At 38.4% G+C, this 15,530-nt stretch overlaps 1 protein-coding gene across 1 annotated transcript in view; it reads right to left on the reverse strand.

Moving 5' to 3' along the window:
• The window catches only part of LOC118747282 (titin homolog), a 111,257-nt gene that overhangs the window by 67,926 nt on the left and 27,801 nt on the right, over positions 1 to 15,530 (reverse strand). Inside the window, exons 2-4 of the mRNA XM_036481284.1 lie at positions 3,150 to 3,272; positions 1,755 to 3,062; positions 1,350 to 1,691 (exon numbers count right to left, since the gene is read on the reverse strand). Coding sequence (XP_036337177.1) covers positions 1,350 to 1,691; positions 1,755 to 3,062; positions 3,150 to 3,272 — 1,773 coding nt within the window. The remainder of the gene's footprint in view (positions 1 to 1,349; positions 1,692 to 1,754; positions 3,063 to 3,149; positions 3,273 to 15,530) is intronic.

Consider the following 15,530-nt stretch of genomic DNA (forward strand, 5'->3'; position numbering starts at 1 on the left):
GAAAGTTTCCTTTTTCAAGCAATTTTTTTAAATAATGTTATATGTATGTAATTATTTATGTATGAATGTAAAGTGATTTTTCAAACAAATTTAATTATTTAAGCAGTTAGTATCAATTTTGTAGCTAATTGATATAAATTATGTTGCGAATAAAACAGGCAATATCATAAATTGTGCATGCATCTGATTATACACATACATATGTAGGGGATTCACAGGGTGCAATAAGATCTGATTATACAGGGTGTCCTAAACCACCCCTCCGCCCCAAAAAAAATTAAAGGGAACAATTTTTTTTTTATGGAAAAAGTCAAAAATACTACCTACCAAATTAGGGGCGCTCTATCTTTTGGTGGCTTCACCGACTTCTGGCTCCGACCGGAAATTCATTTTTTTTAATTAGACATACATGTTTTTACTACGAATTCGAATTCTGAGGATAAAAGTACTTAACTTTCGTTTGAAACTTTTTTCTTGGAAGTGCATATTTCAGAGGAACATTTCACTCAATTCTAAATAACGGAATAATTCGTACGGGTGGTCTAGGACACCCTGTATATATTCTATCCCGGTAGTGTACATACAAATCACCTAGAAGCATTTTAACCCCCTCTTGTGCGAATCTGTAGCAGCCAAGGCACATTAAACAGGTAGTATCAGTAGAGCAAAAACAACATTTGCGTGTATTTTGTTGTTGCTTCTAGTATCGAAAGTGTCAACAACTGTTCTGAATTTTTTCTTCTAAATCAAAGGGTGCCATGTGAAATACAAAAATAATAATAAATTGAAATTAGAAAAAATAAAAATTGTTGCAACTTTCTTTCCTAGTAAATTTGTTTGCTTCTCGAAGCATTGATCCATCCTTTACAAGGGCCAGTAATCAGCGGTTGTGCTGCTGAGTTGGGCGAACGTTCCAAAAGCTGCTAATCAATCGCTTGTTTTGTATGGAAAAAGGTTTCACAATTTTTGTGAGAAAAAATTAAAAATATTTGACATTTTCGAGACCAAATAATTTGAAAATAAATCAAATCAGCTGCTCTACTGATACTACCTGTTCAATGTACCTTGGTAGCAGCTAAAAATACAACAAGGCCTACTATAAGTTATAAAAACGCAACCAGACATTTATGCGGTTCAGATTTGTTCCGACGGAATAGCTAAAGTGTGCGGATACCTTAAGCCATTATGATCCTAAACACGTCTTGTGAATCCCCTATTATTACATATGTGTGCATTTAGACCGGAGAATTACTTTCACATACTTAGGAATAAACAAACCTAATTATACATAAGTATACCTAGTTTATTTAAGTAATAAATAACTACTATTAAAAAAAGGGTATACACACTTTCAAGTTGACAAATCGCATTCCAAAACTCTTTAAATCAGCGTAGTCGTCACGTATATGTTTCCAATTTTCCTGCAGGAACTGTAGCTTCTGCTCGTCTGGCGTCTGTTTTAGCTGTTTATCCAAATTATCCAGCTGACTAGCGAGCTCATTCGCTTTCTCGAAAAATTCAATTAGCATCGAAACGCAATCGACTCGTTTCAGCACCAAATCCTTAAGCTCAATCCAATGCTTGTGAAGCGCCTCAGCCTTCGAGTCTACATCGTAACGTTGCTGCGGACTCAACGATTCTAGATGCGCCTTAATGGATTCGAGCAGAAGATTTATTAGTTCCCCCTTGATCTGAAATCATAAAATATTTTCATTTAGTTTAAAATTGCCAGGTGTGTAAGTGATTAAACTCACCTCCAGATCCTGCATGAGCTCGTGGTGCTGTAGCAAAAATTGTTTGCTCTGTTGTAGCGTGCTACCCATATCGACATGCTGCTGCAAATACAATTGCCCCGAAGACATCAACCAATTGAGTAAATCATTGTATTGGGCGAGAAAGTCCGCAAGCGCTTTCTGTACACGCTGATGATCCTCGTTGCTTGTCGAACATACGCTTTCGATATAGGTTTTACGGTTTTCGATCTCGTCAAGCACTCGCTTCACACCTTGCGTCTCCGGTTGCGTGCGCCCCACCTCGTCCAGTATACTATAGCCGAGTCGCAGTGGCTCCTCGGTGAAGCTGCGTACATCACGAGCTACCTTGGCGTACATTGCAAAACTTTCTGGCGAATTTGGTGGCAGTCGCACATTCGCCAACTCCACTTCAAGTTTCTCCAACACGCTCAACGTATTCTCGGCTTTGGCGAAGAAATCACGCGATTGCTGCAGCCAATGTTCACGTTGATCTACCAGGTCCAGGTGTTCCGTGCACGCGCTCAGCACATTGTATGCGCGCGCACAAGCCTCATCGCCAGTAAAGGTACCCGACGCCTGCAGTTTCTCTTTGGCGCGTGTGATTTTGAGTGCGCGATCTCGCAGTTGTAGCGCCACTTGTTTCCATTCGCGATAGTTGTGCAGCGCATTATTCGCCGTATGCTCGCACTCGCCCAAACTAAAGAGACTGTCAATTTCGTTGCGCTGCTGTCGTAATGCTGTCTCTACCTCGTCTAGCTCACGGCCGAGCAGCGCCAATGTAAGGCAGTGTTCTAGCTGTGTTTTGCGCGTCTGCCACGCGCTCTCTAGCGCATTGCGTCTATCGTGTAACGCCTCCAGCCACTGTTGCACTTGATGAACGGCACGTGTGGCATCTCGTTTGATATGTTCGGGCCGCGTGTCTAACGATTCGAGGTCGACGAGTTCTTTTAGCTGTGATAACAGCTCATTGCCATCTTTGAGCGCTGCCATAACCGCGGTGAGCATATCGATGCGCAGCTGTTTGAATTTGTTCAGGAACTCTTGCACAGCCGCCACTTCGATGGGCAGCATTGTGTCGATGCAGGCGACTTCCAACTGATCCATGCGACGCTGACACTGCACCATCTTTTCATGAAATTGTGTGGCAAGGTGGAGTATATGTTGACGGTCATGCAGAAGGTGCAGGATATCTTGCCAAATAATATTTAGCGTATCGGCCATGGCATTGACTAGTTCCGAACTGATGCGCTTGCTAGCGAGCAGTTTGTCCGCTTTTTGCACGAATTCGTCCATTGGGCCGGGTAGGTTCTAAGAGGAAACAAAGAGGAAATAAAGGGTGAGCAGAACAAATATGTATGTGTAAGATTAAGTTTGTCTTCCGAATTTATGGCGTACCTGTATATTCCTAAGAGTCTCATCGTGATCCCTCTGCAAGCGTACGGACTCATCGAGATTCGTGCCTAGTGTTGTGATCTTTGGCTCTAATTCTACTACCTTAATATATAATTTGTCCGGACTCTGAAAGAAAGATTTTGTGTGTGGAGTTTATAGTCGTGAGTAAACTGAGGTTTGAAATGTTTTTATCGTACAAATTTGAGGTCAGGAGGAATACGTAGGGATTGGAGAGGATTCGTTGCAAGAGAAGTGGGGTTAGGAGAGTGTGGATGCTACAAATAAAATTATGTATGCCAAACATCAAAGCACATCATTTTTTATGACCAAAATTGATAAAGATTAGAAAATTCAGAAACGCTTCAAAACGCTAGTGAGTTAAAGGCAATAAAAACTGACACGAGTCGACTGGTCGCGATGAAAACGTCGCTAAATATGAGAAATAGATAGTACATACATAATTCAGAAGAATGTACGTATATGAGTCTACATCTATTGCCGATAAAGGTATTCGAAGGAAAGTATTTTCTAATAACAGTAGGCAATGACAATGGATTTGGAAGCGATTGAGAAAGACGTCAAGCTTTACCTGACCAGCTTCGATCGTACCATTCGCGATCCCAGCGCCCTGATTGCCACTTGGCTATCAGAGTACATATTTAACCTCCTAGTCGGCAAAACGTTAGTTCGTAGCCAATCGGCTGCCTCTTTTATAGCGCCACCTCTGCAGACGCTGCAGAAATGCGGCAGTCTAAGCATAAGCTTTACTGAGAGTTCCTGACAGTAGACACCTCCTCCAACTCTTCCGTTAAGCTTCGATACGTCCGTGAAGATGTTTATTGGACCTCTACAGCCAGAGACTGTCATTCTCCCTCCCACCCTGTGGAGGGATATGCGTGGAGAAAGATCACTCCTTAACAAACACGGCGTGACGAAGACAACGATTAATATCTTCTGTGATAGTCAGGCGACCATCAAATCAATGAATGCTGCAATACTAAGTTCAAAGGTTGCACAGGAATGCCTGGCAACCATAAATTACATTAGCGACGGTGCTAAGGTTAGCCTCATATGGACTCCGGCTAGCCAGAAAAGGTATCAACCTTCCACTGTGTGAGGACAGCAGTATAATTGGCATACCTATGGCAACCTGCAAATTAATTATTAGAAATGGCATTATCGAAGAGGCCAATTGGTCATCGTTAGATGAGGGCATTTTGTAGAACAGCTAGGCTAATAAAGCCGTAAATTGATAAGAAAAAACAGAAGAACTGCTCAGCTTCCAAAAGGAGGACATTTTGATGGCCATGGCCTGTTTAACCGGTCATTGACTATTTGGTAGGTACTCTTCGAGATTAGGAGTATCCTTCCATGAATTTTGTAGAAGTTGCAGAGATGAGGAAGATGAAGAAACCGTCGATCATATCTTTTCCAGTTACCCAGCTTTAGCTAAGAGCAGAGCCGGCTTTTTAGGTAAGCAAGTCTTACTCTCTCTCCCGCAACTATACGGTGAAGGAATAAAAGCAGTTCTACGCTTCATAAGAGCTTCAAAATGGTTCCGTTAAATAAAGACAATTGACTACCACATTAACGTAGCCAAACCTGAATCACATATCGTTTTTTAGACAACCTCCAGTAATTATTTGGGGAAGTGAAACTAGTTCTGATTGAAATTGCTAAAGAGGGGTATTGAATATAAGCCCTCTATATGTACACATGTAAATTGTACTTTAAATTCTGTATTTTTGTAATGCTTAAGGTCAACTCCGAATACAGCGGACGAGGGCAAAGCGGTCAACGGTAAGTGAATGAAATCCGTCAGAGTAAACATAATTGCGGCGCACCATGGCTTCCGTCAGTTGTCATTTTCATTCGAAAATTATCATTAAAATTATAAATTTTTTCGGTACATACATACATATGTAGATTTTCTGGAAATAAAAATGGATGAAAACATTGCCAAACTTGTGAAAACAATAAAAATTACTACAATCAACACTCAATCAACATTGCTCCGTCCCCGCTGGGCTGTAAAAATATAAATAAATTTGAATCAACCGACAAACGTCGGCGGTAAAAACGCTGCCGCCGCAATTATGAGCCATTCCATACGCCTTTGTGAGATTTAATTTTCATAGCGGTTAACCGACGACTGCTTTACTGTCGTCTGCTGCAATTCTGGGTAGAGCTTTATATACGTTTTGGTATCTAGAAAGTAATTTTTCAAGTTTCGTAGTCATTCGCATTCTACCAAATATCATTTAATTTTCAAATTATTTCAGTAACAACGCAGCAACTAACGTTTACTGCTTTTGGTTGTTTTGTATAGTAGTTGCCATAAATTTTTATAGCATCTTCTAGCGACAATGATCTCTGCGCAACTACGCTTACTTTTTACCAGCTTAAAAAACAATACACACACCGCAACAAACTAGCCAAATGTGTAAGAAAATAGGAATTCTCTACGACGAATCATAAACAAAGTAACGGATGCGAATGCGCCATAATTGGACAACAATGACCTTCATTGCAGGCGACAAGAAAAATTCATACAAATGTACATACCTACATACATTTACTTATACGTACAGAAATGACGCGCAAAAAGCAAGTCTGTTGTGTAAGTTAAATGAGTGAGACGAAGAGTCAGTCGCAAGTAATATAAATACGGGTACTGGCAACGACAAAGTGGCCAAAACAAATGGCTAACTGAAGAAAACACCATCAATGATGCGGAATGGCTGGATAGGAGAAGTCTATTTGAAGGCGAAGCGGTACTTCACAAGTTCAGCAGTTGGCCAACTCGAAGTATGTAAGTGTTTACTGCCACTGCGACATTTTGAGCCAAACTACTTGACGCATAGTTATGCAGTTGTCTTGTCATTTATGGTGGCAGTTTTGCAGGAGGTGGTGGTGGTCTGCCGTGTAGTTGCCATCGTAGCTACTAAGGTAATGGTCGCTTGCTTGGCTGCTGGTCTGCTAAATGTTTGTTATGTTTTCGTTGACAATTTGCTACCGATTTTCCTTCCAAGTAAGAGTGGAGTAAAACTATTACTTTTTCTATTAATTTCATATTTTTTTTTTTAAATAGTTGCTGAATGTTGATTGTGGCTTTCCACTGTGGCATGTTGCTACATACTCGTATGTTGAATAGTGAAGAATGCTGTTATGATTTCTATCGAATCGACCTTCAGGTTGACATGAGTGAAGAAATTTTAACATCTTTTGCGTCGGTCAGGGCAAAATCTGCCGTACAGTTAATTTGCTGCAGAGTACTGATCAAGGGTTACGGTAGTACTTCTTTACTGCGGTCTAATATACTTTTTCCACCACCACCCATTTTCCCATAGTATTTATGTACTTAAATATTTTATTTATTCATTTTTATGTCAATAAATAAACAAAGGAAGGTTTCAAAAATTTTGGAAATTCTTTTGTCGAATTTTATTTATAATTGGAAAGCGCTGTTTTATAGCTTATTTGGTGATTAACGCGCAAAAGAATACTAAAACTAACACAATGGCTCAGACAGCACAACAGTTTCGGGCTATGTAAGTGTATTAAATGTCAATAATAGTCGTACGAGGTTATTTCATTAAATTTAGTAACTGCTTCCGGATAGTGACCAAAAAATTTTGGAGGAACCGATGCTGTCGGTACCAAAAGGGATTCGCCCTACTGGCATTGATACTTTCATTTACCCAATCAAATTGAATTTAATTGGTGCACAAAAATTACATATTCAGGTAAATGTATAGCATATAAATACATAATCTTGTAATGTTTTTTTTTTTTTTAAATTACATAGTATGTATGAGAAACTAATGCGCATTTAAAACAAATTTAATTAATGCCAGTTACTAATATTTTCCTTATTCATGCAGGGTAGGCGACTTATGATGATTCGACTACTCGCAGATGATGAAAATAAGTACAAGGAAGAGCTAGAGAAAGTTGGTTTTGCCCCGTATACTCGTAAAAACCGGCATGTATTCCCTTATGTGAACCCAAAATCCGATGTTCATATACCTTTGTGTAAATAATGGAAAACATAAACGCTTCTTTGCGTGCAAAAAAAAACAATTTTTGTTTCCTTTCATCCAATGAAATTTGTAATAATAATTATAATACGTAGATTGGCGTCTACACTTACATATGTTAGTGTTTGGCCGAGCTTCTCCTTGGATTTGTGGCGTGCGCCTTGTTGTTGTCACACAAAGGGAAGGGACCTACAGTTTTGAGCCGACTCCGAACGGCGATTGTATTTTTTATTAGAAGCGATTTTTCATGGCAGAAATACACTCAGAAGTTTGCCATTGCCTACCGAGGGGCGCGAGCGGTATTAAAATGTTTTAATTTTTTTTAATGTTGCGTTGAACCTGGCTTGAACCCAGGGTCTGCGGACTGGTAACGCGCACTGCTAACCACTATACCACAATACGACCTGACCCTAGTAAAACATGAGCATGGACTCTGGAAAGGACACAGCCACCACCGCACTTAACCTTAACTGCTCATGTGGCACGGTTTGTCATTCCACGATTTGATTTAGAAGACCCCGAGTTTAACTTTTAAATCTCGAAGGTTCCACAACCACCAGAGGGAGTTTCAATTATCTGATACACGGACGATTGTTCGATATTGACGCCCGGCAAATGGAATTGATGACCTTTGCTCAAAAGTAAACGGCTATCCCTTTCACCTTTCCCGCTTTTTAACTGCAATGAGGCTAAGCCTCTTGCGTACGAAGTCCTCGGCGATTATATATTTTTACCACCTGGAAGAAAGAGGTCAGACTGCAGCTGGGTATTCACGTATCGCCGCACATCGACCTGTGAAAAACCCGACAATTTTTGCGGTCACCTTTGAAAGCCTGCTCACCGGCAGCATTTTCAACAAAGACATAGGAACGTTTCAACAAAGACATAGGAACGTTGTTGGCAACACATAAAGCAATAAGGAAGCTGAATATCATGCTCAGCAAGGAGTCCCATGTACTTTGCTTCAGATGTGAGCACCCGGACTGGCATTTGCTGGAAGCGGAACCCGCACCTATGACGAGCTCCAGAACTTATATACGCCAACTACTGGACGCGATATTGTTTCGACTGGAAATCAATGACATTTACTAGGAGGATAGCGCTACCTTCACTAGCTCCTAAAACTGGCAAGAGAGACCTGTACTGAAGCAGGTTAAATTTATACCTGTCCAGACTTGACCTCGACGCACCCATATGCCCTGCATGTTAAGGTTCTATCCACGTCACAAACCACATCATCACATGCATTCTCAAACCTTTGGTCCGACTCCGTCAAAACAGCTACATTTGCATATAATTTAAGTCATTCATGCGCATGTGCAATTAACATCACTCCTAGTGTCCTAATAAATCAAAACATAAATTGGTTACTTCCTACAAAACTTTCAATCATACACGAACATCTTCATGAATGCATACAAATATATGTAAGTATACATACATACACAGGGATGCATACATTTCAACCCCCCCCGGCCAGTTTCGACAAAAACGCAGTTAAAGCAATTTTCTCACTTCGTAGAATTTAGTCAACTTTCCATACAAACTCATTTTACGTCAATAAAACGCATTAAAGTTTAGTGAACAAAAACTACATTAACACCAAAGACGCGGAGTAAAAAACATTGATTATGCAGTTTCACACCAGAGAAGCAAGAAACGAAAAAATTGCACATGAGCTTACAAGACAACTCAAAAACCAACATTGCCTTGGAGTCAATGGAAGCAGCAGCGTCAAGAGCAACCCAGAAGCAGCCAGACGTTATGTTGCCTTGATAAGCGATAGGTACTTAATAGCAAACCATTTACAGCGCTGCAGCAGTAATCGATATCGATGCGATGTGGCGATGCGACTTAGTGATCTGCATGCAAACCGGGGTCGACAGCAACCGACATAAAACTACATACATACATACATATGTATCTGTGGTTGCATTAACATACATATGTATGTACATACTCGTATGTTGGATAAACTGCAGCAGGGGGTAGGGGGTAGGAGGGGGAGACTTGCCGCCGCCAAAGTGCTCATGCCAGCATATTTTACTGGCTGATTGCATCGTTTGCTCATTGCATTTAACCATCGTTGACGTAGTGTGGTGGAAATTGCATGGGCTAATAAGCTGCGCATGCGCGGGCACGCATGTCATGCGGAGCGGAAAGTGCACACAATATCTCTGTGCTTGCCTTGCTGTGGCTGTGTTCTTGTGCATTCGGCTTACCTTTACATCGCTGTGCACGTGACGATTGTCAAAGATAAATGCGCTGGCGAAAGATCTCAGGTGAAAAGGTTAAACAATTATTTACCAAAAGCGCAACAATCCATGTTGTTACACGACGGTTGGACTTGTGTGCATATGAAAGTATTCATATACATACATATAAATATACATGCCAGTAAACGAGTACTTCTTTATGCAGCAACAGCATCCAGCAGAAACGGTTCGCCCGCAGTGTTGGATTAGAAGCCACGCATTCTTTCAATGAGCTTGACTAGCCTTCCCAAATGGGTTGACCGAAACTTATTTTTCTGTGTAAAAGGAGTAAGTAAGTTCTTAAGTTACGTTATAGCACAAATATACATATACAGTGAAATCTCTCATAGACGGACGCTCTAAAAAGCGGTAATCTCCTATAAGCAGACCCATTCTTGGGAAGCGGGCAATGAGATTTATCGGTAGAAAAGAAAACGCCATAAATTTGAATATATTTTTAATTCGTCCTGTTTTTTGTCCATTAAAGAATAAATATTATTTTAATTTAGAAACCCTCAATTTCAAGTTTCTAAATTTGCATTTTAATGTTATTTTTTTTACGAAACTCCCATAAGTAGGTGGCCATCGGTGTCCGCATATGGGAGATTTCACTGCATTAAGTTTGCGTTTCACCAGATTCATTTAAGTGAAAATAAGTTTAATTTTTCGAATTTTTGTTTTCACTGATCAATTTTAATTTGTTTTTAATTGTGATTTAAGTGACCTATGCTCTTCACTTAAATAAAAATTAAATCAGAATAACCACACCCCTACAAAATTCCACTAACTGGTAACTGGCTCTAACAACATATGCATAAACTGCAATTACCTCAAATATTCCCCAAAATTCACTTACAAGACTATATAGTATAAATTAAAATACATAGAAAGACTTGGACTGGGACACACAAAAATTACTAAGCTACACACATAGACACCAACTCTTCTTCATCCTGCCCTGCTGGCCAAAGTCATATTCCCACCTCCATTCCATGTCAACACTGAGAAAACAGACCATTCACAGTGACAACTCCACTCAGTTTCTTTCCAACCCCTACCTAGAAAACATGAACAATAGTACCCTATTCCTAAAATTATCTAACCTTTACCACCACATATAAAAGTAATGTCAACGCCCTGCAGTGCGGGGGAGCGGCTACAGGACTGCTGACTCGGTAGCTACCTGATAAACTCCGTCAATTACCGACCGACTACTTGCAGTGTATTTCATCGATTACTTTTACAAGGCAATGTCCTAGGCGGTAGTCACCATCGGCTCTCTCTGCACTACCGGGAGTTACTAAAGTAGCCACTTGCGTGGTTTATGGGCGCCCTCTGTAGTAGTTTTTCGCTATCCCGCTTAGGACTGGTTCGACTCTGCACTACCATGTGCACTACCACGGGTTAATAGAATAGCTACTTACTTAGGAGTCGGTGCGGTAGCGGTTCAAAAGTAGCGATTGACTCAAGCAGTACTGGAGGGCGAGTTCATATACATACATATACATATGTACATTGTAACGCATCCAAGCACCTTGTAAGAAACACAGCTAACTATAAATGCACTATAATTTCACTATTTTTGAGCTACAACTGACTACACCTTGACTACTTTGCATTGCTTTCAACTGACTACTTTTACATGGTGATCTCGCAAGAAAGCCAGTTTGTTTTCAGCTAACTACAAACTGGTTATCTATAAGTTGACTTGAAGGGTGCTAATTAACAGAATGTTTTTGGGACTCTCGGTTTTTATACTCATTTTGGATTAGAGTTGCCAGATTCTGAAAAGGAGAAAGGAGTACATTTCTACTTTCGATAGAAAAAAACAGTTCAAAACATAAAAAGCAGTACTTTTTTTTATTAAATTTATTCACCATTTATTAGGTACAAACAAACAAAGATATTTTAGAAATTTTTTCAAGGCAACAATAAATGTTAAAAATAAATAACTAAGTTCTACAAAAGAATTACAGAATTAGTGCTTTGGGCGTTCCCGTGCACTTCTGCATCTGTTCGCCTTTTACTCTCACTTGAGAAAGTAGAATTTTAGTTTGACAGTTCCACAGGTTTTAGTCTGAAAATCAAAGGAACGGACTAAATAATTATTTAAACTTCAATAAAACTCGAAAAAGCAGTCGCACGAAACACCCTATACACACAGCATTCACTCCGCGCTGCAAGTGAGTCTTGAGATAAAGTTTCAAAATGTTTTTTATTATGTTAAGTTGAGTGGATATGTACTTAAGTATGTAAATTTGTACTGCATATATGTAGGTATTACATATATACATGTAAGATATTCTGAGAAATCGTAACAAGTTCTACGCATTGTCAGACGCATCATTAATCGTAATAATATATTGTTGTTGCTTAAGCATACATAAGGATGCACATATCGCTTGTTTACTTGAATAATGTCATCATTCAAAAAGCACATAAATCGAGTTAAGTATGCAGAAATTACCGCTACTTCTTTTTCTATGTTGTGTAAAAATTTAATAGCTGTACCAATTGCTAGTAGCTCACTATGTAGAACAAAATATGTATTCACTTTTCCTATTTATTGGAGTACCTAAGTACTAAATCCAAAATTCCAAAACTTCAAAGCCGTTTTTCTCGAGTTGTTGTTTTTTGGATTTGACGTTCTTCAAGTAAACAAGCGATATGTACACAGTACATTGTATAAACAAAAATAAACGATCAGAAAAGTGTGGGGAGAGTTTATAGCTTGAGGCGCTTAAAGCTTTACACGCATTAATGCTTTTACACATATTCATATTCAGCCATCGTTTCAGTTTGTAGTATAGCAAGTGCATTGTAGATTTTGTTGGTGCTGTTTAGCGAGTGCACTTGTAATTGGGTGCTCAATGTTGGGAAAAAAATGTTTTGGTGCACAATTTGGACAGATATAGAATTAGAAATAAGTGGGACAGCAAAAACTGTGTGTTTGAGAAAATCTCAGCTTATGTTTCTGCTCTGAAGCAAACTGTCGTTAAATACTTTCCCTAAATCTGAGAGCCATATACAAAAGTATTAATTATGAAGCCGAAAAATATTTGTGCCATAAATGGTATACAATTTTTAGCATTATTAATTTCAAGGCGGGCAACAGTTGTGATCTTTTTATACCCGAGCGCACTTGTGCACAAGGGTATTATAACTTTGTTCACATAACGGTTGTTTGTAACAGGCAAAACGAATCGAGATAGATATAGACAAATGTATACATAAATGATCAGAATGAAAAAAGAAATCGATTAAGCGGTGACTGTCTGTCCGTCCGTCCGTCCGTCCGTCCGTCCGTCCGTCTGTCCGTCTGTGCACACGATAACTCGAGTAAAAATTGAGATATCTTAACGAAACTTGGCACGTGAGCTTCTTTTGGGCGTAGGACGGATGGTATTGAAAATGGGCGAAATCGGACAATAACCACGCCTACCTCCCATATAACGGTAATTTTCAGAAATACGAAAACTGCGATATTTTAGTAACTATTGAAGATAATTCACTCAAAATTGATATTCACAATGAGTTTTAGACGAGAAATAAGAATATTTAAAAATTTTGGCAAATGGGCGTAGCCACGCCCACTTATGGTTACATGTGTATATCTTGGTAACCGCTGCACAAATTTCTTCCAAACTTGGCACAGTTGTTGGTCCTGGTACAGCATACCAAATGGCCGAAACTTTTTAAAATCGGACAATAACCACGCCCACATTCCATATAACGGTAATTTCGAGAAATACAAAATCTTCGATAAATCAGTAAATATCAAAGCTAATTTATTCAAAATTGATGGTTGCAACAATTCTTTACCAAGAAATACGTTTATGACAAAATTTTGGAAAATGGGCGTGGCACCGCCCACTTGTGATTACATATATGTATCTCGCTAACCGTTCTAGCAATTTGTACCAAACTCGGTATGATTATTATGCTTGCCACATAAAAGCAAACCGTTGAAAATTGTTGAAATCGGTCTTAAATTACGGCCGCTTTTCATATAACAATAAATTTCAGAAATGCTTGAAATTTCAATATGTCGAAATTTATGGACGCTAATTTACTTAAAATGTATATACCCCGGCTTATCATGTAGCGGTAACTTTCGGCAAGGTGGAAAACATATCTTTAATACTTGCGCCGGGTATTTAATGTTCGGCTCCGCCCGAACTTAGACTTTCTTACTTGTTTTTGTTGCATTTACGGTATAGGTATGTATGGAAAAAAAAATTGTTTTCGAATTTTTATATGCATACGCTCTGTATTTATGCTTTTAGCCTAAATAGCATATTTGTATATGAGGTTTTATGGCCGTAGTAACACGATAACCCGTGCCGACTTTTAGTTGAAGTTATATTTAGTAACTTGAATTAATCATCCATGAAAGCTTTGGAAATGCGAAATATTCGATATGTTTCCCATATTTGAAGGCAGTTCTAGTAAATCGGCATCTTTAAATTTTTAACAGGATTTCTCACAAGGAAATCGAAACAATTATTTAAATTAAAACACGCTTTGAAATTTTTATCCTTCAAAATCCTTATATTTAATTATAGGATTTAAATTAAACTAAGATTCTTCGTAATGTATTCAAAATTAAAAATCTTTAAAGATATTTTTTGACATTGTCCAAAATGATATTTGATCTTTTTATAACAAATCTTTTTTTGAATTTTCCTTGTGATTGATACCCGTACTGATTTCATCGGTACAGTACTGATTTTTCAACTCTTGTACTGATTTTATTCTTTGCTTCAATCAGTACGCTAATTTCCAACAAAATATTTATATATTTATTTTCTTTTGACTACAAAAAAAAAAAATCCCAATTTGTTTTTATTTTGTACCAATAGCCCAATATAAACATGCACAAATCAGTACAAATATACCAGTCGAGTGCCACTGCCTTAAAGATTTATCATTCAACGAATTTTCGTAAAAATTTCGTGTTTTTAATTAGATTCTGAGTATGCAGTTTTGTAGCCCATTCTAGTGCAATAAAGTACAAGTTTCAAATGGCTAAAAATTATGGTGGATTTATTAGAATTTTTAAAAAGCTCGAAATTTGCACGAAAGTTTCGCGGATTTTTTTAATATTGCACAAAGTTGGTAACTTGGATTTACACGGGTTTTGTTAAAGAAAAAATAACCCTAATTAAATAACAACGAAATTAATACGTTAAAACTTGGCAAAAAGTGGTTCAGTCTTGGATATGCCCAAGAAATTAATACAACAAAAAATCAATCGTTTTATGGGCACATCGCCGGGTCGTTACGTACCAGTTGCGATAATGTGATGGAGCTTAAATTACTTAAAAAGAAGGCTAACGGTTTTTGTCGAGTGCTGTTAGTTATATCGAAAATATCTTTCAGTTTAATAACAGCAAATTTAAATATTCCAATGGCTTTTGCCTATAACTGAAGCTGCGTTTAGATAATGCGATTTTTTGACAGGGGCTAATTGCCTGCAAAAGTTGAGTTGCTGTCTACTTTGAAGCAAGCGATTTTTGAATCACCATTTACACGAGCGATTTTTCCTGAGCAATGTTGAATCGCCTAGAAATCGCCACGTTTTTTTTGCATACAAGACATCGAATTAGATATTTTTTATAGCGAATTCTTAGGGCTGGTTTCTCCAACTCAACTTAACTTAGTTTAGCCAATTTTTTAGACTTAGTCAAGAATAAGCTGTGTAAAAAGTATGCTAACTTTTGACTTAAGGCCAAAAAATGGCTAAACTAAGTTAAGTTGAGTTAGAGAAACCAGCGCTTAGTCTTTCCATGACGAAATATAGATGAAGTCCTTAAATAGTGGTACTTTTCCACAGTTTGAAAAAATATTTAATTTTTTATTTTTTTTTCATTACCACACTCAAACGAAGCCACTGAAAGGATCTTAAGCATAAAATTTGCTTCCTGACGCAAAGAGAGAAACCGGCTTCTAATTAAAATTTTTGAAACTGAACTTCAAATTAAAAGTAAATTTTAAAATGAAACGTATAGAGTTTTTTGACTATTTAAACCACGGCGAACCTGTATAAGGTGGTGTTGTTTCATCAGCTGTGAGTAGCGTTTGGTTGT

The sequence above is a fragment of the Rhagoletis pomonella genome, unplaced genomic scaffold (assembly GCF_013731165.1).
Source record: "Rhagoletis pomonella isolate Grant_MI unplaced genomic scaffold, Rhpom_1.0 Rhpom_scaffold_00011, whole genome shotgun sequence".
NCBI lineage: Eukaryota > Metazoa > Arthropoda > Insecta > Diptera > Tephritidae > Rhagoletis > Rhagoletis pomonella.